Source organism: Salvelinus namaycush, chromosome 9 (genome assembly GCF_016432855.1).
Source record: "Salvelinus namaycush isolate Seneca chromosome 9, SaNama_1.0, whole genome shotgun sequence".
NCBI classification, from domain to species: domain Eukaryota; kingdom Metazoa; phylum Chordata; class Actinopteri; order Salmoniformes; family Salmonidae; genus Salvelinus; species Salvelinus namaycush.
The window spans coordinates 24,490,580-24,514,235 of NC_052315.1; the positions used below are offsets into that span (position 1 = coordinate 24,490,580).

Consider the following 23,656-nt stretch of genomic DNA (forward strand, 5'->3'; position numbering starts at 1 on the left):
CATCCTGTCGGGCTGTATCACCGCCTGGTACGGCAACTGCCCCGCCCACAACCGTAAGGCTCTCCAGAGGGTAGTGAGGTCTGCACAACGCATCACTGGGGGCAAACTACCTGCCCTCCAGGACACCTACACCACCCGATGTCACAGGAAGGCCATAAAGATCATCAAGGACAACAACCACCCAAGCCACTGCCTGTTCACCCCGCTATCATCCAGAAGGCGAGTACCTGTCAGTACAGGTGCATCAAAGCAGGGACCGAGAGACTGAAAAACAGCTTCTATCTCAAGGCCATCAGACTGTTAAACAGCCACCACTAACATTGAGTGGCTGCTGCCAATATACTGACTCAACTCCAGCTCACTTTAATAATGGAAATTGATGGAAATTTATCAAAAATGTATCACTAGCCACTTTAAACAATGCCACTTAATATAATGTATATGTATATACTGTACTCTATATCATCTACTGCATCTTGCCATCTTTATGTAATACATGTATCACTAGCCACTTTAAACTATGCACTTTTATGTTTACATACTGTACCATGTGATGTACCATCACTCATTCATATATCTTTATGTACATATTCTTTATCCCTTTACACTTGTGTGTATAAGGTAGTAGTTGTGGAATTGTTAGGTTAGATTACTCGTTGGTTATTACTGCATTGTCGGAACTAGAAGCACAAGCATTTCGCTACACTCGCATTAACATCTGCTAACCATGTGTATGTGACAAATAATATTTGCTTTGATTTGATTTGGTGGTCAAACTAGCACTAACTTGCATTAATGTAATAAATGGCTGACAATTAAATAATGTGCCATAGAATGCTGCAACAGCCCGCAAGGTGTGCTGCAGTATGAATCAACTTTTAATGGAGGAACCACTGTAGAACCTAAAAGGGTTATTTGGCTGTCCTTGTAGGAGAACCATTTGAAGAACCATTTTGGATTCCATGTAAAACCCTTTCCACAGAGGGCCTGATATCTATGGCCTGATATATTTACATTCAAATCTTTAAAATTTGATGTAACACCAACAATTCACGAGCTGTAGCATCACACATTTAGCATACATCTCTGCTTAAAGCCAATAAAGCAATCACAAATTTCCCCTTTTGTAAAGCAAGATAAATTCACCTACACGTAATGGCTCCCCAAGGCTGCCAGGGAACAATTTGACTGTTACACACAGCAAAAAGTAATAGACCTCCTAGACACAGAGAATAGAGTTGACCTGAACACGCCTCTCTAGTATTAGGCCACCCTGGTGACAGAGGAATAATTGGACTGTTTACAGAAAGTTGACAGCCAGACAGGCAGTTTTATAAGAGGCGGTTGGCTGACATGCATAAGATGATAAATAGGGTGTCTGGTGATAGACAGGGCGGGACAGTTGAGGGATGGAGGGATGGAGAGAGAGGTGAGAGCTGAAACAGATGGAGAGATGTCTGCAAACCATGAGCCGTGCTGTCATGCCAGGCTACACTTCTGATAGGTCATCTTTGTTAAATCACCTTGTCACACTTACAGTACATGGAGAAGCTCACTGAGAAGAATCTCTCTCTTTCAATACCATAGACAAACTCTGAAGTTGAGAGATGGTAAAGAGGTGAAAAGAGAGAGAACAAACTTCCTTGTACATGATCGTTTTTGAACCCTGACTGCCCGCCTTGACCAGTTTCAATCAATAACAAAGGGGAGCATCTGTGGAATCAACACCTGATGAGATTTACTGCACATTAACATACCTGCACACATTGTTGTCAAGCTGGCAGTCAGTGTGGACCTAATGTCCACGCTGAATGTGTGGAACTCCGAATGCTGCAGAATGTTCTACCTGGTGCAGCTTGATGACCTCATCACTCACCTGATGCTCTGTGATTGGAGGACGTCTGGGTCGGTGGCATTGAGTAAGGCCACGAAGCTTCCCAGGGGTACGTTCTCCATCTTGGTTACCTGGAGGGGGTCGGGGAAGAAGACGGGTCCTTCGTTCACATCCAGGATGGTGATGTGTACGGTGGCTGTAGAACTGGAGCCGTAGCCCACATCTGGCACCAGGGGGTCCTCGTTCTCCACCTTGATCAGCAGCGTGTGGAACACTAAGCTCTCATAGTCTAGAGGCTGGAGGAGGAGAGGAGAGGAAAGGGGAGGAGATGAGAAGAGAGTGTTTATCATGTAGTTAATATGTCACTTCCACACTGAGTGGACAAAACATTAGGAAAACTTTCCTAATATTGAGTTGCACGCCCTTTTGCCCTTAGAACAGCCTCATGGACTCTGCAAGGTGTCAAATTGTTCCACAGAGATGCTGGCCCATGTTGACGACAATGCTTCCCACAGTTGTGTCAAGTTGCCTGGATGTCCATGATACACATAGGAAACTGTTGAGCGTGAAAACCCCAGCAGCGTTGCAGTTCTTGCCCCACTCAAACTGGTGAGCCTGTCACCTACTACCATACCCCGTTCAAATGCACTTAAATATTTGATCTTGCCCATTCACCCTCTGAATGGCACACATACACAATCCATGTCTCAATTGTCTCAAGGCTTAACTTCTTGTCAAAAGGGGGAGCTGTTAGCACTATTTTTTTCTTGGTGTTGCCAAATTAAACTGCCTCGTACTCGATTCTTGCTCGTACAATATGCATATTATTATTACTATTGGATAGAAAACACTCTCTAGTTTCTAAAACCGTTTGAATTATGTCTGTGGGTGAAACAGAACTCTTTCTGCAGCGAAATCCATGACAGGAACTGCGAAGGTCTGAAAACTAGGCTCTGTTCTCAGATCAGTTTAAAGCTCTGTATGTATCCTATGGGTCGACATGAACTGCACCCGCCTTCCCCTGGATGTCAGTAACCAATGAGAAGTGGAATGGACTTTCTACGTAGTTCTCAGAGTTTATAAAAGGCCAAGGAACGAGGGGAGCTCTCTTTTCGACGCTCGCCATTACGCAAAGCAAGACCTCAGGATGGCATTTTGAAACGCTCAGTTATCGACCTTAGATATATCCGTCTGTAATTTAATTCGATATAGGTGTTAGAAACATCATAACGAAGCTATTTTAAACCGAGTTATATCAGTTTATGCGAGTATATTGCTATTTTCGGAATTTCCTCAGTATTGCGTTTAGAGGATTTGGGCATGTTGGGGCCACATAGCTATTGTTAGCTGCTATTTCAGAAGTTGAAGACGACGTTTTACAACCAAGCAACGATTATTTTGGACAAAGGACCACTTGGCCAAGATTCTGATGGAAGCTCGTCCAAAAGTAAGAGCTATTTATGATGTTATTCCGTATTTATGTGGAAAAATGTAAACGGATTTGTCCGCCATTATTGCGGCACTAGTCTGGCTGTAACGCCTGGCTGTATGTCTAGTAACGTTAATTTTAAAAATCTAACTCAGCGGTTGCATTAATAACTAATGCATCTTTCATTTGATGTCCAACCTGTATTTTTTAGTCAAGTTTACGATTATTTATGGATTAGATTAGGTGCCTTTCCAAGATGGCGCCGGCCAGAATGCATGACCTGTTGCTACTGATCACATTGTATAACCACGATTTGTGATGCTAAATATGCACATTTTCGAACAAAACCTATATGGATTGTGTAATATGATGTTACAGGACTGTCATCTGAAGAATTCTGAGAAGGTTAGTGAAAAATTAATTTATTTTGGTGGTGAATACGTTATCGCTATGTTTGGCTGGAATCAATGCTGTTGTCTGGTTTGCTATTGTGGTAAGCTAGTATAACGATATATTGTGTTTTCGCTGTAAAACACTTAGAAAATCTGAAATATTGTCTTGATTCACAAGATCTGTGTCTTTCATCTGCTGCACGCTGTGTATTTTTAAGAAATGTTTTATGATGAGTAATTAGCTAATACACGATGGTCTCTGTAGTTTTTCTAGTCATTTTAGTGAGAGTTGTGATGGGGGCTGCAATTGTAAACTATGATTTATACCTGAAATATGCACATTTCTCTAACAAAACCTATGCTATACAATAAATATGTTATCAGACTGTCATCTGATGAGGTTGTTTCTTGGTTAGTGGCTATTTATATCTTTATTTGGTCGAATTTGTGATAGCTACTGATGGAGTGAAAAAATGGTGGAGTAAGAAAAACGGTGTCTTTTGCTAACGTGGTTAGCTAATAGATTTACATATTGTGTCTTCCCTGTAAAACATTTTAAAAATCAGAAATGGTGGCTGGATTCTCAAGAAGTGTATCTTTCATCTGGTGTCTTGGACTTGTGATTTAATGATATTTAGATGCTAGTATTTACTTGTGACGCTATGCTAGGCTATGCTAGTCAGCTTTTTTACTGGTGGGGGTGCTCCCGGACCCGGGTTTCTGAGGAAGTAGAGGTTAAAAATCCTAATTTAACCTGTTTCTTCATCATTGATTGAAGTGGATTTAACAAGTGACATCAGTAAGGGATCATAGCTGGTCAGTCTATGCTATGGAAAGAGCAAGTGTTCCTAACGTTTTGGACTCTCAGTGTGTAACAGGTTGCTCTTATAGTATGTCAATAGTGTAGGAGAAAATTACACATGAGAGTAAAGTGGCAAACTGCAGTGTACTAGAGTGAAACATACAATGTTACCAAGGTTACAAATATCCTGTATTCCTGTATCCTGTATTGCTATATTGCATGAGAACACACATTTATTGGAATAATGAGAGCAATAAAAACTGTGAGTGCTACAGGGTCTTAACTGTGCAAGCTGTATGTTCATATCTCCAGTGAATTGGCCAAATCGGGCCGTATATCACCATCCAACCTGCCTGTTATAGTGACACCACAAACACACCTTTATTAGCTATTCCATCAATAAGAGAGATGAGAGATATTTGAGAAAGATAATTAAGAGAGACATTTGAGAGATAATTGAGAGAGATATTTGAGAGAGATAATTGAGATAATCTTTGGGCCCTGTGGTTACCTTGATGAGGGAAAGCATGCCCTCATTGTTGTCAGGGTTGGTTTGGATCTCAAAGCTCTGGGTGGGGTCACCGTTGATGATGGAGTAGACGGCTCGCCACGCCCCCGTCGCAGGGTCATCTCTGTCGTCCACAGTCAGGTTGACCACCACCCCTGTGGAGCCCTCATCCACATTGGCCTGGAACTGGAGGAACAGACAGAGAAAGAGGGACAAGACTGGTCAACTGACATATAGACAGCTGGTTTCTATTCAGTGGTCTGAAACTGGAGGGACACTATTGGTCACCACATACAAGGGCATCTGGCTATGTGTCAGTTGACATATACTGTAGCTATGCAATTTTAGGTTTAAAATAAGGTTTTTGCATTCATCATCACGTCAGTGGACTTGGCGCTGACAAGTGAGGGATAGTGTATGTTGTTTTGTTCAAGGTAGGTTACCCAGTGTGAATCACGCTCCACTTGAAGTGACTTACATTTAGAGGCTATTAAAAGCACCTTGTTCTCTCCCTCGCATCATTCACATTTCTCGAAAGCTATTCAGTTGAACATGAACCCAGTGTCAAACTCGTCTCTCTGTCCTTCATTCCCAACACTCTCCATCCTATCCCTTTGCTCACACACACACACACACACACACACACACACACACACACACACACACACACACACACACACACACACACACACACACACACACACACACACACACACACACACACACACACACACACACACACTTACTCAAGCCCAAACACATGCACGCAAGTACGCGCACGGCGGCTGCAAGATAATGTCTGTTTTGACAGTATTACTCAATAATTGTGCTTCTCACGTGGGTTGTCCAGGATTAGGGTTAGAGAAGATCCTTTTTTTTGGCTTAATCTACACCATCCTCAAATTAAAGAATGCTGGAACAATTTAACTCAGGCTTTGAATAGAAGAACAACCCAAACTGCTCTCTCTAACACCTCCCCCTCTTTACTTGAGAGATTGTTTTTCATACCCTCCCTGCTCTCTGTCTCATTCACTCACTCTTCACTCTCTCTCTGACTTTCTCTCTCTCACTCGCTTCAATTCAATTCAATTCAATTCAATTCAAGGGGCTTTATTGGCATGGGAAACATATGTTAACATTGTCAAAGAAAGTGAAGTAGATAATATACAAAAGTGAATTAAACAATAAAAATTAACAGTAAACATTACACCCAGAGAAGATTCAAAAGAATAAAGACATTACAAATGTTGTATTATGTATATATACAGTGTTGTATCGACGTGCAAATGGTTAAAGTACAAAAGGGAAAATAAATAAACATATATATGGGTTGTATTTACAATAGTGTTTGTGCTTCACTAGTTGCCTTTTTCTTGTGGCAACAGGTCACAAATCTTGTTGCTGTGATTGCACACTGTGGTATTTCACCCAGTAGATATGGGAGTTTATCAAAATCGGGTTTGTTTTCAGATTCTTTGTGGATCTGTGTAATTAGAGGGAAATATGTCTCTCTAATATGGTCATACATTTGGCAGGAGGTTTGGAAGTGCAGCACAGTTTCCACCTCATTTTGTGGGCAGTGTGCACATAGCCTGTCTTCTCTTGAGAGCCAGGTCTGCCTATGCTCACTGAGTCTGTACATAGTCAAAGCTTTCCATAAGTTTGGGTCAGTCACAGTGGTCAGGTATTCTGCCACTGCGTACTTTCTGTTTAGGGCCAAATAGCATTCTAGTGTGCTCTGTTTTTTTGTTAATTCTTTCCAATGTGTCAAGTAATTATCTTTTTGTTTTCTCATGATTTGGTTGAGTCTAATTGTGTTGCTGTCCTTGGGCTCTGTGGGGTCTGTTTGTGTTTGTGAACAGAGCCCCAGGACCAGCTTGCTTAGGGGACTCTTCTCCAGGTTCATCTCTCTGTAGGTGATGGCTTTGTAAAGGTTTGGGAATCACTTCCTTTTAGGTGGTTGTATAATTTAACCTCTCTTTTCTGGATTTTGATAATTAGCAGGTGTCGGCCTAATTCTGCTCTGCATGCCCTTATTTGGTGTTTTACGTTGTACACTGAGGATATTATTTCAGAATTCTGCATGCAGAGTCTCAATGTGGTGCTTGTCCCATTTTGTGAATTATTGGTTGGTGAGTGGACCACAGACCTCACAACCATAAAGGGCAATGGGTTCTATAACTTATTCAAGTCTTTTTAGCCAGATCCTAATTTGTATGTTGAAATTTTATGTTCCTTTTGATTGCATAGAATGCCCTTCTTGCCTTGTCTCTCAGATCGTTCACAGCTTTGTGGAAGTTACCTGTGGCGCTGATGTTTAGGCCAAGGTACGTATAGTTTTTTGAGGGCTCTAGGGCAACAGTGTCTAGATGGAATTTGTGTTTGTGGTCCTGGCGACAGGACCTTTTTTGAAACACCATTATTTTGGTCTTACTGAGATGTACTGTCAGGGCCCAGGTCTGGCAGAATATGTGCAGAATATCTAGGTGCTGCTGTAGGCCCTCCTTGGTTGGTGTCAAAAGCACCAGATCATCAGCAAACAGTAGACATTTGACTTCAGATTCTAGTAGGGTGAAGCCGGGTGCTGCAGCTGTTCTAGTGTCCTCGCCAATTTGTTGATACATATGATGAAGAGGGTGGGGCTTAAGCGGTATCCCTGTCTCACCCCACAGCCCTGTGGGAAGAAATGTGTGTTTTTTGCCTATTTTAACCACACACTTGTTGTTTGTGTACATGGATTTTATAATGTCATATGTTTTTACCCCAACACCACTTTCCATCAATTTGTATAGCAGACCCTCATGCCAAATTGAGTCGAAGGCTTTTTTTTTTAAATCAACAAATCATTAGAAGATTTTGCCTTTGTTTCAGTTTGTTTGTTTGTCAATTAGGGTGTGCAGTGTGAATATGTGGTCTGTCGTAAAATAAGTTGGTAAAAAGCCAATTTGACATTTGCTCAGTACATTGTTTTCACTGAGGAAATTTACGAGTCTGCTGTTAATGATAATGCAGAGGATTTTCCCAAGGTTGCTGTTGAAGCATATCCCACGGTAGTTATTGGGGTCAAATTTGTCTCCACTTTTGTGGATTGGGGTGATCAGTCCTTGGTTCCAAATATTGGGGATGATGCCAGAGCTGAGGATGATGTTAAAGAGCTTAAGTATAACCAATTGGAATTTGTTGTCTGTATATTTGATCATTTCATTGAGGATACCATCAACACCACAGGCCTTTTTTGGTTGGAGGGTATTTATTTTATCCTGTAATTCATTCAAGGTAATTGGAGAATCCAATGGGTTCTAGTCTTTAATAGTTGATTCTAAGATTTGTATTTGATCATGTATATGTTTTTGCTGTTTGTTCTTTGTTATAGAGCTAAAAAGATTGGAGAAGTTATCCATACATCTCCATTTTGGAGAGATAACTCTTCGTGTTGTTGTTTGTTTAGAGTTCTCCAATTTTCCCAGAAGTGGTTAGATTCTATAAATTCTTCAATTACATTGAGCTGAATTCTGACGTGCTGTTGCTTGTTTTCTGGGTCTCTATGTTTATGGTTGGACAGGCTTCTCAATTTCTTTCTTAGGTTTTTGAATTCTTCATCAAACCATGTGTCATTGTTGTTAATTTTCTTCAGTTTTCTGCTTGATTTTTTTTGATTTGATAGGGATGCTGAGAGGTCAAATATACTTCTAATATTTCTACTATATTGCCAGGTTTATACCTTCACAATTACAGTGGAATGTTTTGTCCAGGAAGTAGTCTAAAAGGGATTGAATTTGTTGTTGTCTTATTGTTTTGTGGTAGGTTTCCACGCTACATTCCTTCCATCTATAGCATTTCTTAACCTGTTTGGGCTGCAGGGGCAGTATTGAGTAGCCGGATAAAAGAAGCCCATTTCAAACGGCCTCGTACTCAATTTTTGCTCGTAATATATGCATATTATTATTACTATTGGATAGAAAACACTCTCTAGTTTCTAAAACCGTTTGAATTATATCTGTGAGTAAAACAGAACTCATTTTGCAGCAAACTTCCTGACAGGAAGTGGAAAATCTGAAATCGATGCCCTCTTCTAGGGGCTGCCTATTAAAGTCCTTGTTATTTATTAGTTTAGATGCCCTTCATACGTCTTCCACTAGATGTCGACAAGGAGTGAGAGAAGAAATGGAGTGTGTAACTTGATCTGGACTCGAATTATTGCTCTTGGCATGACGTGTCACCAGTTTCCTGTTTTCTGGAGAGCGCGATCAGGGACCTGGATTTGCCTTCTGATAAGCTGCCGTTATGGACGACTAATATCTCCGGCTTTGATTTTATTTGATACATGTGACAATATCATCGTAAAGTATGTTTTTTCAATATAGTTTAATCAGATTATTGACATTTTTCGGGAGTTTTGCCGTGTTCCGTTCTCTTCCGTTTGTTGACATGGAGAGATTCGCGCCACTTGGCAAGTGTGCTTGCTAAATCGAGAGGGAAAAAGGCCGTTCTAAATCCAAACAACGAATGTTCTGGACAAAGGACCCCTTGTACAACATTCTGATGAAAGATCAGCAAAAGTAGGACCCATTTTATGATGCTATTTCATATATCTGTCGAACATGTTGTGCTAGTCGTTTGCGCCTAGCTAAAATCAAATCAAATTTTATTTGTCACATACACATGGTTAGCAGATGTTAATGCGAGTGTAGCGAAATGCTTGTGCTTCTAGTTCCGACAATGCAGTAATAACCAACAAGTAATCTAACCTAACAATTCCACAACTACTACCTTATACACACAAGTGTAAAGGGATAAAGAATATGTACATAAAGATATATGAATGAGTGATGGTACAGAACGGCATAGGCAAGATGCAGTAGATGGTATAGAGTACAGTATATACATATGAGATGAGTAATGCAGGGTATGTAAACATAAAGTGGCATAGTTTAAAGTGGCTAGTGATACATGTATTACATAGAGATGGCAAGATGCAGTAGATGATATAGAGTACAGTATATACATATGAGATGAGTAATGTAGGGTATGTAAACATTATATTAAGTGGCATTGTTTAAAGTGGCTAGTGGTACATTTTTACATAATTTCCAACAATTCCCATTATTAAAGTGGCTGTAGTTGAGTCAGTATGTTGGCAGCGGCCGCTAAATGTTAGTGGTGGCTGTTTAACAGTCTGATGGCCTTGAGATAGAAGCTGTTTTTCAGTCTCTCGGTCCCTGCTTTGATGCACCTGTACTGACCTCGCCTTCTGGATGATAGCGGGGTGAACAGGCAGTGGCTTGGGTGGTTGTTGTCCTTGATGATCTTTATGGCCTTCCTGTGACATCGGGTGGTGTAGGTGTCCTGGAGGGCAGGTAGTTTGCCCCCGTGATGCGTTGTGCAGACCTCACTACCCTCTGGAGAGCCTTACGGTTGTGGGCGGAGCAGTTGCCGTACCAGGCGGTGATACAGCCCGACAGGATGCTCTCGATTGTGCATCTGTAGAAGTTTGTGAGTGCTTTTGGTGACAAGCCGAATTTCTTCAGCCTCCTGAGGTTGAAGAGGCGCTGCTGCGCCTTCTTCACAACGCTGTCTGTGTGGGTGGACCAATTCAGTTTGTCCGTGATGTGTACACCGAGGAACTTAAAACTTTCCACCTTCTCCACTACTGACCCGTCGATGTGGATAGGGGGGTGCTCCCTCTGCTGTTTCCTGAAGTCCACAATCATCTCCTTTGTTTTGTTGACGTTGAGTGTGAGGTTATTTTCCTGACACCACACTCCGAGGGCCCTCACCTCCTCCCTGTAGGCCGTCTCGTCGCTGTTGGTAATCAAGCCTACCACTGTAGTGTCATCCGCAAACTTGATGATTGAGTTGGAGGCGTGCATGGCCACGCAGTCGTGGGTGAACAGGGAGTACAGGAGAGGGCTCAGAACGCACCCTTGTGGGGCCCCAGTGTTGAGGATCAGCGGGTTGGAGATATTGTTACCTACCCTTACCACCTGGGGGCGGCCCGTCAGGAAGCCCAGGACCCAGTTGCACAGGGCGGGGTCGAGACCCAGGGTCTCGAGCTTGATGACGAGTTTGGAGGGTACTATGGTGTTAAATGCTGAGCTGTAGTCGATGAACAGCATTCTCACATAGGTATTCCTCTTGTCCAGATGGGTTAGGGCAGTGTGCAGTGTGGTTGCGATTGCGTCGTCTGTGGACCTATTGGGTCGGTAAGCAAATTGGAGTGGGTCTAGGGTGTCCGGTAGGGTGGAGGTGATATGGTCCTTGACTAGTCTCTCAAAGCACTTCATGATGACGGAAGTGAGTGCTACGGGGCGGTAGTCGTTTAGCTCAGTTACCTTAGCTTTCTTGGGAACAGGAACAATGGTTGCCCTCTTGAAGCATGTGGGAACAGCAGACTGGGATAAGGATTGATTGAATATGTCCGTAAACACACCAGACAGCTGGTCTGCGCATGCTCTGAGGACGCGGCTGGGAATGCCGTCTGGGCCTGCAGCCTTGCGAGGGTTAACACGTTTAAATGTTTTACTCACCTCGGCTGCAGTGAAGGAGAGCCCGCAGGTTTTGGTAGCGGGCCGTGTCAGTGGCACTGTATTGTCCTCAAAGCGAGCAAAAAAGTTATTAAGCCTGTCTGGGAGAAAGACATCCTGGTCCGCGACGGGGCTGGTTTTCTTTTTGTAATCCGTAATTGACTGTAGACCCTGCCACATACCTCTTGTGTCTGAGCTGTTGAATTGCGACTCTATTTTGTCTCTGTACTGTGACTTAGCTAGTTTGATTGCCTTGCGGAGAGAATAGCTACACTGTTTGTATTCGGTCATGTTTCCGGTCACCTTGCTCTGGTTAAAAGCAGTGGTTCGCGCTTTCAGTTTCACGCGAATGCTGCCGTCAATCCACTGTTTCTGGTTTGGGAATGTTTTAATCGTTGCTGTGGGTACGACATCATCAATGCACTTTCTAATGAACTCGCTCACCGAATCAGCATATTCGTCAATGTTGTTGTTGGACGCAATGCGGAACATATTCCAATCCGCGTGATCGAAGCAGTCTTGAAGCGTGGAATCAGATTGGTCGGACCAGCGTTGAACAGACCTGAGCGAGGGAGCTTGTTGCTTTAGTTTCTGTTTGTAGGCTGGAAGCAACAAAATGGAGTCGTGGTCAGCTTTTCCGAAAGGAGGGCAGGGGAGGGCCTTATATGCGTCGCGGAAGTTAGTATAACAATGATCCAAGGTTTTACCAGCCCTGGTAGCACAATCGATATGCTGATAGAATTTAGGGAGTTTTGTTTTCAGATTGGCCTTGTTAAAATCCCCAGCTACGATGAATGCAGCCTCAGGGTGTGTGGTTTCCAGTTTACAAAGAGTCAGATAAAGTTCGTTCAGGGTCATCGTTGTGTCTGCTTGGGGGGGAATATATACGGCTGTGATTATAATCGAAGAGAATTCCCTTGGTAGATAATGCGGTCGACATTTGATTGTGAGGAGTTCTAGATCAGGTGAACAGAATGACTTGAGTTCCTGTATGTTGTTATGATCACACCACGTCTCGTTAATCATAAGGCATACCCCCCCGCCCCTCTTCTTACCAGAAAGATGTATGTTTCTGTCGGCGCGATGCGTGAAGAAACCAGCTGGCTGCACCGACTCCGTTAGCGTCTCTTGAGTTAGCCATGTTTCCGTGAAGCAGAGAACGTTACAATCTCTGATGTCCCTCTGGAATGTTACCCGTGCTCGGATTTCATCAACCTTATTGTCAAGAGACTGGACATTGGCGAGTAGTATGCTAGGAAGTGGAGCGCGATGTGCCTGTCTCCGAAGCCTGACCAGGAGACCGCTACCTTTGCCCCTTTTACGGCGTCGCATAGGGTCGCCGGCTGGGATCAGATCCATTGTATTGGGTGGAAGGCAAAACACTGGATCCGTTTCGGGAAAGTCATATTCCTGGTTGGAACGATGGTGAGTTGACGTTGCTCTTATATTCTGTATGTTCCTCCCGACTGTATGTAATGAAACCTAAGATTACCTGGGGTACCAATGTAAGGAATAACACATAAAAAAACAAAATACTGCATATTTTCCAAGGAACACGAAGCGAGGCGGCCATCTTGGTCGGCGCCGGAAGTCACTTAACTTTTTAGCTTTTGGGTACTCTCTCGCTATACCTAAGCTGTATATCGTAATGAAGTTATTTTTAGAATTCTAACACGGCGATTGCATTAAGAACTAGTGTATCTATCATTTCCTATACAACATGTATTTTTTAGTTATGTTTATGAATAGCTATTTGGTCAGAATATGTGTGTCAGAAAAAGTGTCAGAAAAATATCCGGACGTTGTGGGAAAAATATGCTACATTAGCACAATGTATAACCACTGATTTCAGCTCTAAATATGCACATTTTCGAACAAAACATAAGTGTATGTATAACCTGATGTTATAGGACTGTCATCTGATGAAGCTTATCAAGGTTAGTCAAAAATTATATATCTTTTGCTGGTTTGTTACGATCGCTAACCTTTGCTACTGGGGAATGGCTTGTGTTTCTGGCTATTGTGGTAAGCTAATATAACGCTATATTGTGTTTTCGCTGTAAAACACTTAAGAAATCGGAAATATTGGCTGGAATCACAAGATGCCTGTCTTTCATTTGCTGTACACTATGTATTATGTCTGTAATTATTATGGCTGCTTTCGGTGCAATTTCTGATTGTAGCTGCAATGTAAACTATGATTTATACCTGAAATATGCACATTTTTCGAACAAAACATAGATTTATTGAATAACATGTTATAAGACTGTCATCTGATGAAGTTGTTTGTTGGTTAGTTTGGTTGGTTCTTGGTTAGTTAGGTTGGCTTTGTGCATGCTACCTGTGCTGTGAAAAATGTCTGTCCTTTTTTGTATTTGGTGGTGAGCTAACATAAATATACGTGCTGTTTTCGCTGTAAAACATTTTAAAAATCGGACATGTTGACTGGATTCACAAGATGTGTACCTTTCATTTGCTGTATTGGACTTGTTAATGAGTGAAAGTTAAATATTTCTAAAAAATATATTTTGAATTTCGCGCCCTGCACTTGAAGTGGCTGTTGTCATATTGTGGCCGGCCTCGGGCTTGCAGGCAGAAGAAGTTAATATTACTCAGTTCCTTTGGCTTTGATGCCTCATGATTGACTATTGCTCTGTTCAAGTAGACTGTGATTTTGCTGTGGTCTGATAGGGGTGTCAGTGGACTGACTGTGAACACTCTGAGAGACTCTGGGTTGAGGTCAGTGATCAAGTAGTCCACAGTACTACTGCCAAAAGATGAGCTATAGGTGTACTTACCATAGGAGTCCCCTCGAAGCCTTCCATTGACTATGTACATACACAGAGCTGCTGGAGTTGAGACCCATTTTTGTTGGTTATGTTGTCACAGTTGTGCCTAGGGTGGCATATGGGGGAGGGAATGCTGTCACCTCCAGGCAGGTGTTTGTCCCCCTGTGTGCTGAGGGTGTCAGGTTCATGTCCGGTTCTGGCATTTAGGTCGCCACAGACTAGTGCATGTCACTGGGCCTGGAAATGATTGATTTCCCCCTCCAGGATGGAGAAGCTGTCTTCATTAAAGTATGGGGTTTCTTGTCGGGGGGATATAGGTAGCACACAGGAGGACATTTTTCTCTGTTAAGAACTTTCCTTTTGAAATGTTCCTGTTTTGACTAATTTAATGGAGTGAGTTAGGTCTGCTCTATATCAAATTAGCATACCTCCTTAGTCCCTTCCCTGTTTCACACCCAGTAGTTTGGTGGATGGGACTACCAGCTCTCTGTAACCTAGAGAGCAACCAGTGGGTCCGTCTCCTCTATACCATGTTTCTTGTAGGATGACAATGTCTATATTTATGATTTTACGATCCCGCAGGTCTGGAAGAGTGTCTCGCTGGTCTGGGCGGGGCGTCTATTGATCTATTGCTCCTGTGTGAAGTGTTGGGGCTGCGTTAAAGAACGATGTCCTTTAGGGTCCAGGCGAAGGTGGGCACTGCTGCCTTGTATAGGTGGACCTGGTCATAAAGGCTGTTCAAGTCCAGGGTGGAGTGGTGGGTCAGGTAAACATTTGGTTTTGAGGCACATTCACAGGAAATACTTGCGTTTACCCGCTGTATGGTAGTAGGGTGGATATAACCACTTGTGCATTGGGGAAAGTAGAAGAAGCTTTTTCTATCACTCCCTTGAATGCTGTGGCCACCCTTTTCTGCTGGGCTCTCAGGTCGTTTGTGCCTGTGTGTATTATTATGTGGCTAGGTGAACCTAGTTGGTCCTCAGACAAAAGGTCTAGGGCACGCTGGGTGTTTGGACACCAGAGTTTAGACACACTGTGTTTGGGAAAAGTTTTTTTTCTTGATTATATTTCCTGTTTGAGTACATAAGGAGTACAATCTGTGTCTTGTGTATGTCCTCAGTGGGTGTGGGGGGGTTGTCAGGAGAGCTATCAGGGTGGGTGACAGGGGGTTGCTCAGAGGGGGTGAGATCCCTTGTGCTTGGGGTTGTTCATGTGTCTGTCCCGCTGGGATGTCGAGGCTATGGTCAGGGTCTGGGGTGGACTGTTCTGCTGTGGTGTTGAGACTATTGTCGGGAGCTGAGGTGAGCTGTTCTGCTGGCTTCTCTGTGGGGGTGGCCACCTCTCTAGTAGGTTGTTCTCTGTCACACGCCACCCCCCTCACCCTCTCCTCCAGTAGTCTGATCCTCTCCTCTAGTGCTCTGTTCTTCTCCTGCTCATGCTTTTTATCATGTTGAAGTTTTCTCACCACAGTCCAGAGTGCACATATGTCTCTCTCCACCTCCAGCACTCCGGGTCTGGTTAAGGGGGTGTTGCTGTGTTGGACTGTTGTCTGGGTCTGTGCTGACTGGAATGTAATCACCTGCTGTTAAAGCTCCACCTGCCTTACCTTCAGCTGGGTAAATGTATCCTTCATTTCAATGAGGGAGTAGTAGTCTGTGCTGGGACGTTGACTTTTCGCTTGGGGTTGCTCGTCTGTGGGGTTATATAATGAAGAGGTCTGGTGTGACCTGCTCGGGGTGGGGGTATCTTTCTCAAGGGAGAGCTTCTCCTGCTGAGCTAATTCTTTGATTAGGTGGAAGTCCAGCTGAAACTGTTTGGGGTTGCCCTGTACCAATACTGTTGAAAACGTATAGAAATGTATATTAGCTGACTCAGAGTTCTCGTTGTCTAGTATCCTGAGTTTCCACCCCTCGGTAACTCCCTCTTAACTTCTTGACGCTAGGAGGCAGAATCTTTATGTTTGGAAAAATAACGTTCCCAATGTAAACGGCCTATTTCTCAGGCCCAGATGCTAGAATATGCATATAATTGACAGATTAGGATAGAAAACACTCTAAAGTTTCCAAAACTGTCAAAATATTGTCTGTGAGTATAACAGAACTGATTTTGCAGGCGAAAACCTGAGGAAATCCAACCCGGCAGTGCCTCTTATTTTGAAAAATCCCTGTTCCATTGCCTGCCTATCCTCCATTTAAAGGGATATCAACCAGATTCCTTTTCCAATGGCTTCCACAGGTTGTGAACAGGCTTTAGACATAGTTTCAAGCTTTTATTCTGAAAAATGAGCGAGAGGTGTCCTTTGATTAGTTCATGTGCGCGAGAGTTGTAGCTCGACATTTTCTTTATCTATTGTATTGAATAGTTAACCGTCCGGTTGAAATATTATCGATTATTTATGTTAAAAACAACCTGAGGATTGATTATAAAAAACGTTTGACATGTTTCTACAAACATTACGGATACTATTTGGAATTCCTGCCCTTCATGACCGGCACGAGCTTGGATTGCTTTCGCTGTAAAGCATATTTTCAAAATCTTGCTCTTGTGATTTCATGAATATGAATATTTTTTGTATTTTTGTATTTATTTGGCGCTCTGCAATTCAGCAGTTGTTGATGAAAATGATTCCGCTAAAGGGATCGGTGCGCCAAGAGGTAGAGGGGTAGTGTGTTGACATAGCACTGTGCCATGCCAGGGGATGGTCTGTGTGGAAGATGAGGATGCTGATGTTCCCATATTTATAATAGTCAGCAGAAAGTGTCTCTTGATTTTCCATAAGGAGCTTCATTTTGTACTCTTTTCTTGTCTTATTATTCTTTACATACACAGGGCACTGTATTTTAATTATCTCTAAACAGCGGGAGGCAGCTTCTAAAGCCTCTCCATTTGGTTGGAGTAGACTGAGACTCTCCTGCCATTGTTGGGCTAAAGGGCTTTGAGACCTCTCACTTGACACGTCAGTGCTAATTGAAGTTGTATCAAGCTTGGCAGCCTTAATTTAGCATTCAGTCCTTATAAAGTAATGTAATGTATTTTTCTTCTTGGCTTTTGGAAATAAAATATAGCTTCAGACCAAACATTACTTACTCAGTTCCAGGTTGGATGGTTTTTTCAGGTTTCTGTTGTTTACCAGAGCATTTGCTGTATAGCTTTGGAATAATAATATTTGGTAGTTGTAAGCCTTCCAGGTGATTCCGTAATTCCATCCAAAATCAGGTTGTATGTTTGGAGTTTTGATTTTGAGTGAAGGTTATGTTGTAGAGTGTAGCATTCTGTATATGTCCCTGACAAAAAATTCAAGTTTATCTAACTCTAAATCTATATATTTTTTTTAAGAACATGATGACACATGCAGGAGCTCATCTGCTCATGAACTGTCTGTCTCTCTCTCTCTCTCTCTCTCTCTTTCTCTCTCTTCTCTCTCTCTCTGACCTCTCTCTTTCAAGCAATGAGAGGTCAGTTTCAATCAGCAGTCAGCAGTTCTCTGTCCCCTAGTTCCAGAGATTGTCTCCTTTCAAAGGCCAATCTCCCAGGCTAGTTGGTGTGGATGGAGTGTTTATTTTAGGCTTGACCAGGCCCATCTGACCAGACCCTGCTATCATCCCTGTTCAACACAGCATGAAGGCTGTCCTCATTCAGGCCCAAGGGGATGAGGTGGGGCGTGGTGATGTTCACCTCTCTTGGGAATGATCTCACTCAGAGAGAACATGCAGCCAGGGGACACTAATATTGGTTATGTCCCAAATGGCACCATATTCCCTTTATAGTGCAATACTTTTCACCAGGGTCCATCGGCTGCATTTGAGACACAGACTCTCTATTTGTCTGTCTGTGAATGCCAGGTTAAGAAGTCTGAGGGCTGTACTGAGGCTATCCGGGGTGAATTAGCAGCACTAAAATATTCCATAGCTCACCTCACCTGAATTTAAAGTTTGTGTGCAAAGAAAGAGATACAGACATATGCATGCAAGCACACACGCACACAAAGGACCCTGTTGTTGTAGCAGCCCTTAATTAGATTTATATCAGGAATGTATTCTGTTTGGCAGACACTGTTGCATGGTGCATTGTGAAGCGGAACACTCTAGAAGCATTACTGCATCCAGCCAACAGCAATTCCCTCTCTCTCTGTTAGGACCATTACTGTATCACAGCTTACAGTCTAACATTTCAAACACAGAACGCTCTGTTAAAGGAAAGTGTTGTATCCCAGATCACAGTGTATTCTGTCAGGATGATATTGTGTCAGATTACCGCTCAATCTTCCCAAGACCGTGGGCAAAAACATAGATTTTTGCCAAGAACCCTTTCAAAAACACACTTTAAACAACGCAGTCATTTAGGCTATTGAGGAAGGTAACAAAATGTTCTTCTGAAGGAGAGAAAGAGAAATAAAGAAAAATAAACACACAGAGAGAGACAAATACATAGAGAGAGAGATCTGAATCTAAAAATTTCAAATAGAAAACCGAAGAAAATTAACAATGACAAATGGTTTAATGAAGAATGCAAAAACCTAAGAAATAAATTGAGAAACCAGCAGCAAACCACGCTGCATCCCACTGCTGTCTTGCTTCAGAAGCTAAGCAGCGTTGGTCCAGGTCAGTCTCTGGATGGGAGACCAGATGCTGTTAGAAGTGGTGTTTGAGGGCCAGTAGGGGGCACCCTTTTGTCTGGTATAAAAAATATACATATATATCCCAGGGAAGTGATTGGGGACATTGCCCTGTGTAGGGTGCTGTCTTTCAGATGGGATGTTAAATGGTTTTCCTGACTCTCTATGGTCATTAAAGATTCCATGCCAGTAGGGGTGTAGGGGTGTTAACCCCGGTGTCCTGGCTAAATTCCCAATCTGGCCCTCATACCATTATGGTCAACTAATCATCCCCAGTTTACAAACGGATCATTCATCCCCACTCCTCTCCCCTGTAACTATTCCCCAGGTTGTTGCTGTAAATGAGAATGTGTTGTTCTCAGTCAACTTACCTGGTTAAATAAAAATAAAACATCCAACCAAAAGCATAGAGACCCAGTAAACCTGAACCTATGCCTTCACTATGGTGAATCACTAAAACAATACAGAAATACACTATGAAAATAGAAGGAACAGCATAACAGAAATCAGCTCAATGTAATTAAAGAATCCATAGAATCAAACCACTTCTGGGAAAACACTAAACAAACAACAACACAAAGAGATATCTTTCTATTATATTAAAGACTACCAGAACCCACTGGATTCTCCAATTACATTGAATGAACTACAGGACAAATACAAACCGTCCAACACAAAAAAAGGCCTGTGGGGTTGATGGTATCCTAAATGAAATTATAAAATATACAGACCACAAATTCCAATTGGCTATACTTAAACTCTTTAACATCATCCTTAGCCCCGAAATTTCCCCCAATATTTGGATCCAAGGATTGATCACCCCAATCCACAAAATTGGAGACTAATTTGACCCCAATAACTACCGTGGGATATGCGTCAACAGCAACCTTGGGAAAATGCTCTACAATATCATTAACAGCAGACTTGTACATTTCCACCACAGTGAAACCAATGTACTAAGCAAATGTCAAATTGGCTTTTTACCGTATTACAGACCATGTATTCACCCTGCACACCCTAATTGACAAACAAACATAGCAAAACAAAGGCAAAGTGTTCTCATGAAAGTGGTGTTGAAAAAAATGCGACATTATAAAATCCATGTACACAAACAACAAGTGTGCGGTTAAAATTGGCAAAAAACACACACATTTCTTTCCACAAGGCCATGGGGTGAGACAGGGATGCAGCTTAAGCCCCACCCTCTTCAACATATATATCAACGAATTGGTGAGGGCACTAAAACAGTCTGCAGCCCCCGGCCTCACCCTACTAGAATCTGAAGTCAAATGTCTACTGTTTGCTGATGATCTGGAGCTTCTGCCCCCAACCAAGGAGGGCCTACAGCAGCACCTAGATCTGCTGCACAGATTCTGTCAGACCTAACGACAAATACAAATCATGACAAAAACATAGTGATTATCCAGTCGTAAGCAACCAATCGATTAAACACAGGATATGACATCATGGAACACTCTGCTTCTTCGCTTCCAGAAACTTTTTAAAAACACAAATTAACAAACTTAGTTGTGCCCATCCATCCATTTAAAAAATGTAAGTAAGACCAGTAAGACCAAAATAATGGTTTTCCAAAAAAGGTCCTGTTGCCAGATCCACAAATACAAATTCCATCTAGACACCGTTTCCCTAGAACATACAAAAAACTATACATACCTCGGCCTAAACATCAGCGCCACAGGTAACTTTCACAATGCTGTGAACGATCTGAGAGACAAGGTAAGAAGGACCTCTATGCCATCAAAAGGTACATCAAATTTCAACATACAAATTAGGATCTGGCTAAAAATACTTGAATCAGTCATGGAACACATTTCCCTTTATGGTTGTGAGGTCTGGGGTCCGCTCAGCAACCAATAATTCACAAAATGGAACAAACACCAAATTGAGACTCTGCATGCAGAATTCTGCAAAAATATCCTCAGCGTTCAATGTAAAACACCAAATAATGCATGCAGAGCAGAATGAGGCCGTTACCCGCTAATTATCAAAATCCAGAAAAGGGACGTTAATTTCTACAACCACCTAAAAGGAAATGATTCCCAAATCCTCAATAACAAACACAAACACTGTTCACAAACAGACCCACAAAGCTCAATAACAAACACAAACACTGTTCACAAACACAAAAAGACCCACAGAGCTCCAGGACAGCAACACAATTAGACCCAACCAAATAATGAGAAAACTAAAAGATAATTACTTGACACATTGGAAATAATTAACAAAGATTTGACTATGTACAGACTCAGTGAGCATAGCCTTGCTATTGAGCAAGGCCGCCGTAGGCAGACCTGGCTCTCAAGAGAAGACAGGCTATGTGCACACTGCCCACAAAATGAGGTGGAAACTGAGCTGCACTTCCTAACCTCCTGCCAAATGTATGACCATATTAGAGAGACATATTTCCCTCAGATTACACAGATCCACAAAGAATTTGAAAACAAACCCAATTTTGATAAACTCCCATATCTATTGGGCGAAATACCAGTGTGCCATCACAGCAGCAAGATTTGTGACCTGTTGCCACTAGAATACAACCCATATTTATGTTATTTATTTTCCCTTTTGCGCTTGAACTGTTTTCACTTAATATTACATTTTAAATGTCTTTATTATTTTGGAACTTTTGTGAGTGTAATGTTTACTGTAAATTGTTATTGTTTATTTAACTTTTGCAATGTTAACATATGTTTCCCATGCCAATAAAGCCCTTAAATTGAATTGAGAGATAGAGACAAATACACAGAGACAAATACACAGAGACAAATACACAGACACAGACACAGACACAGACACAGAGACAGAGACAGAGACAGAGACAGAGACAGAGACAGAGACAGAGACAGAGACAGAGACAGAGACAGAGAGAGAGAGAGAGAGAGAGAGAGAGAGAGCAGTATACTGTTGACAAAATACTCGTATTTGGGCCTTCCCAACATCCCACCATTGTCTCAAGGACTCAAAATTCCCTTTTGTAACCCTCCATTTTTCCCAAAACAACAAAAACCTTTCACAAAACTTGACATCATGTAACAATTTAACATTAAAATACCAGTAAGGTGATGACCTTCGTGGACAGGACAAGTGAATATCAACAGTAACAATATGATGATCAGAGAAACCCACAGGAGTAATGGCACACCTTCCAACCCTACTACAGTATTGATCAGATACGTACAACCTGTCTAACCTTGCTGCACTGACACTACCTTCATAAATTTTTAGCCATGTGTACTGCCTAACTTTTGCATTCCTTACTCTCCACACATCAGAAAGCTCAAACTCAGTTAGTAAGCCAGACAGGAAAGTGGCTGACCGCAGGTGAGGTTCTTCAGCAGTGCGATCAACAGTAAAATCCACAGTACAGTTCCAGTCCCCCCCTAAAACCATACACCCCTCTTGATCACACTGTCTTAAGGTTTATTTTATTTGATCAAACACAACAAGACGCTCTGTACCCTCATTAGGAGCATAAAAAAAAAAAACATAACATCCACCTTGACGAATAAAACCCGACCCTTGACAATCTCTGTTGTAGATATCACCGTCACCCCTAACCCTGAGGAAAACAAGATGGCCACCCCAGCACTGAAATTAGTACCATGACTGAGTATATGCTCCCCCTCCCACCACATACCCCAGTCAACCTCATTTTCCTCATCACTATGTGTCTCCTGAAGGAAAACTACATTAAGCCTTTTCTGTTTTATTTCTTCTAATACCCAAGCCCTCTTATTTCTGTCCCTTCCCCCATTAATATTGAGAGAACCTACTCTTAGTACCTCCATATAGAAAAGAGAAAGGAAAAGCAGAAGATACCACAGAGAAACCAAAGAGAAAAAAGACACCCTATGAAGCATGATCATCATCATTATTTAAATTTTTTCTTATTAACCTGACCACGTTTCCCACCACCTTTTGCTGCTGTAACAGCAGTAACAAATTTCCTCAAGCGAAACCGCTTCTTCTCACTCAACTGGTCCAACCCCACCGTCTTCTGTAACATCACAGCTGACCTCACAAACTTATCAACATCAAAATATTCTGCCAATTTGACAGATTTCCCAAAAGTCTGATCCAGAAAACCATTTACCTCCTCTAGATCATAAATTGAGTCCTCACCAGCTGCTGTCATTTCAGAAGAGATATCCATATCCTTCTCCTGATCCTCCTCAGCTGAGGCCACAGACCACTGACTCCCCTCTACCACATCCCTTTCAACACTCCCCACTTGCACCCCATCACTCGTGCCAGGCATCTCCTCCACTACCTGGGAGACTAGCCCCACCTGAACCCCATTACCCGTGGTGGGCATCTCCTCCACTACCTGAGAGCCTAGCTCCACATGAACCCCCTCCTGTACCCCATTACTCGTAGTGGGCATCTCCTCCACTCCCTTGGAGTCTAGCTCCACATGAACCCCCTCCTGTACTCCATTACTCGTAGTGGGCATCTCCTCCACTACCTGGGAGATTAGCTCCACATGAACCCCCTCCTGTACTCCATTACTCGTACCAGGCATCTCCTCCACTACCTGGGAGATTAAATCCATATGAACCCCCCCCCCCCCGTACTCCATTACTCATAGTGGGCATCTCCTCCACTACCTGGGAGATTAACTCCATATGAACCCCCTCCTGTGCCCCAGTACTCGTACTGGGCACCTCCTCACCAGTCTGAGGAACTGGCTCTTCAGATCCATCCTTGCCTTCTGCAACAATATTTTTCTGCTGCATAATATT

General features: G+C 42.6%; 1 protein-coding gene across 1 annotated transcript in view; it reads right to left on the minus strand.

Annotated features, from left to right (window-relative positions):
- The window catches only part of LOC120053208 (cadherin-13-like), a 497,821-nt gene that overhangs the window by 131,050 nt on the left and 343,115 nt on the right, over positions 1-23,656 (minus strand). The window contains 2 exon segments of the mRNA XM_039000365.1: positions 1,877-2,130; positions 4,969-5,151. Of these exon segments, the coding sequence (XP_038856293.1) occupies positions 1,877-2,130; positions 4,969-5,151 (437 nt within the window).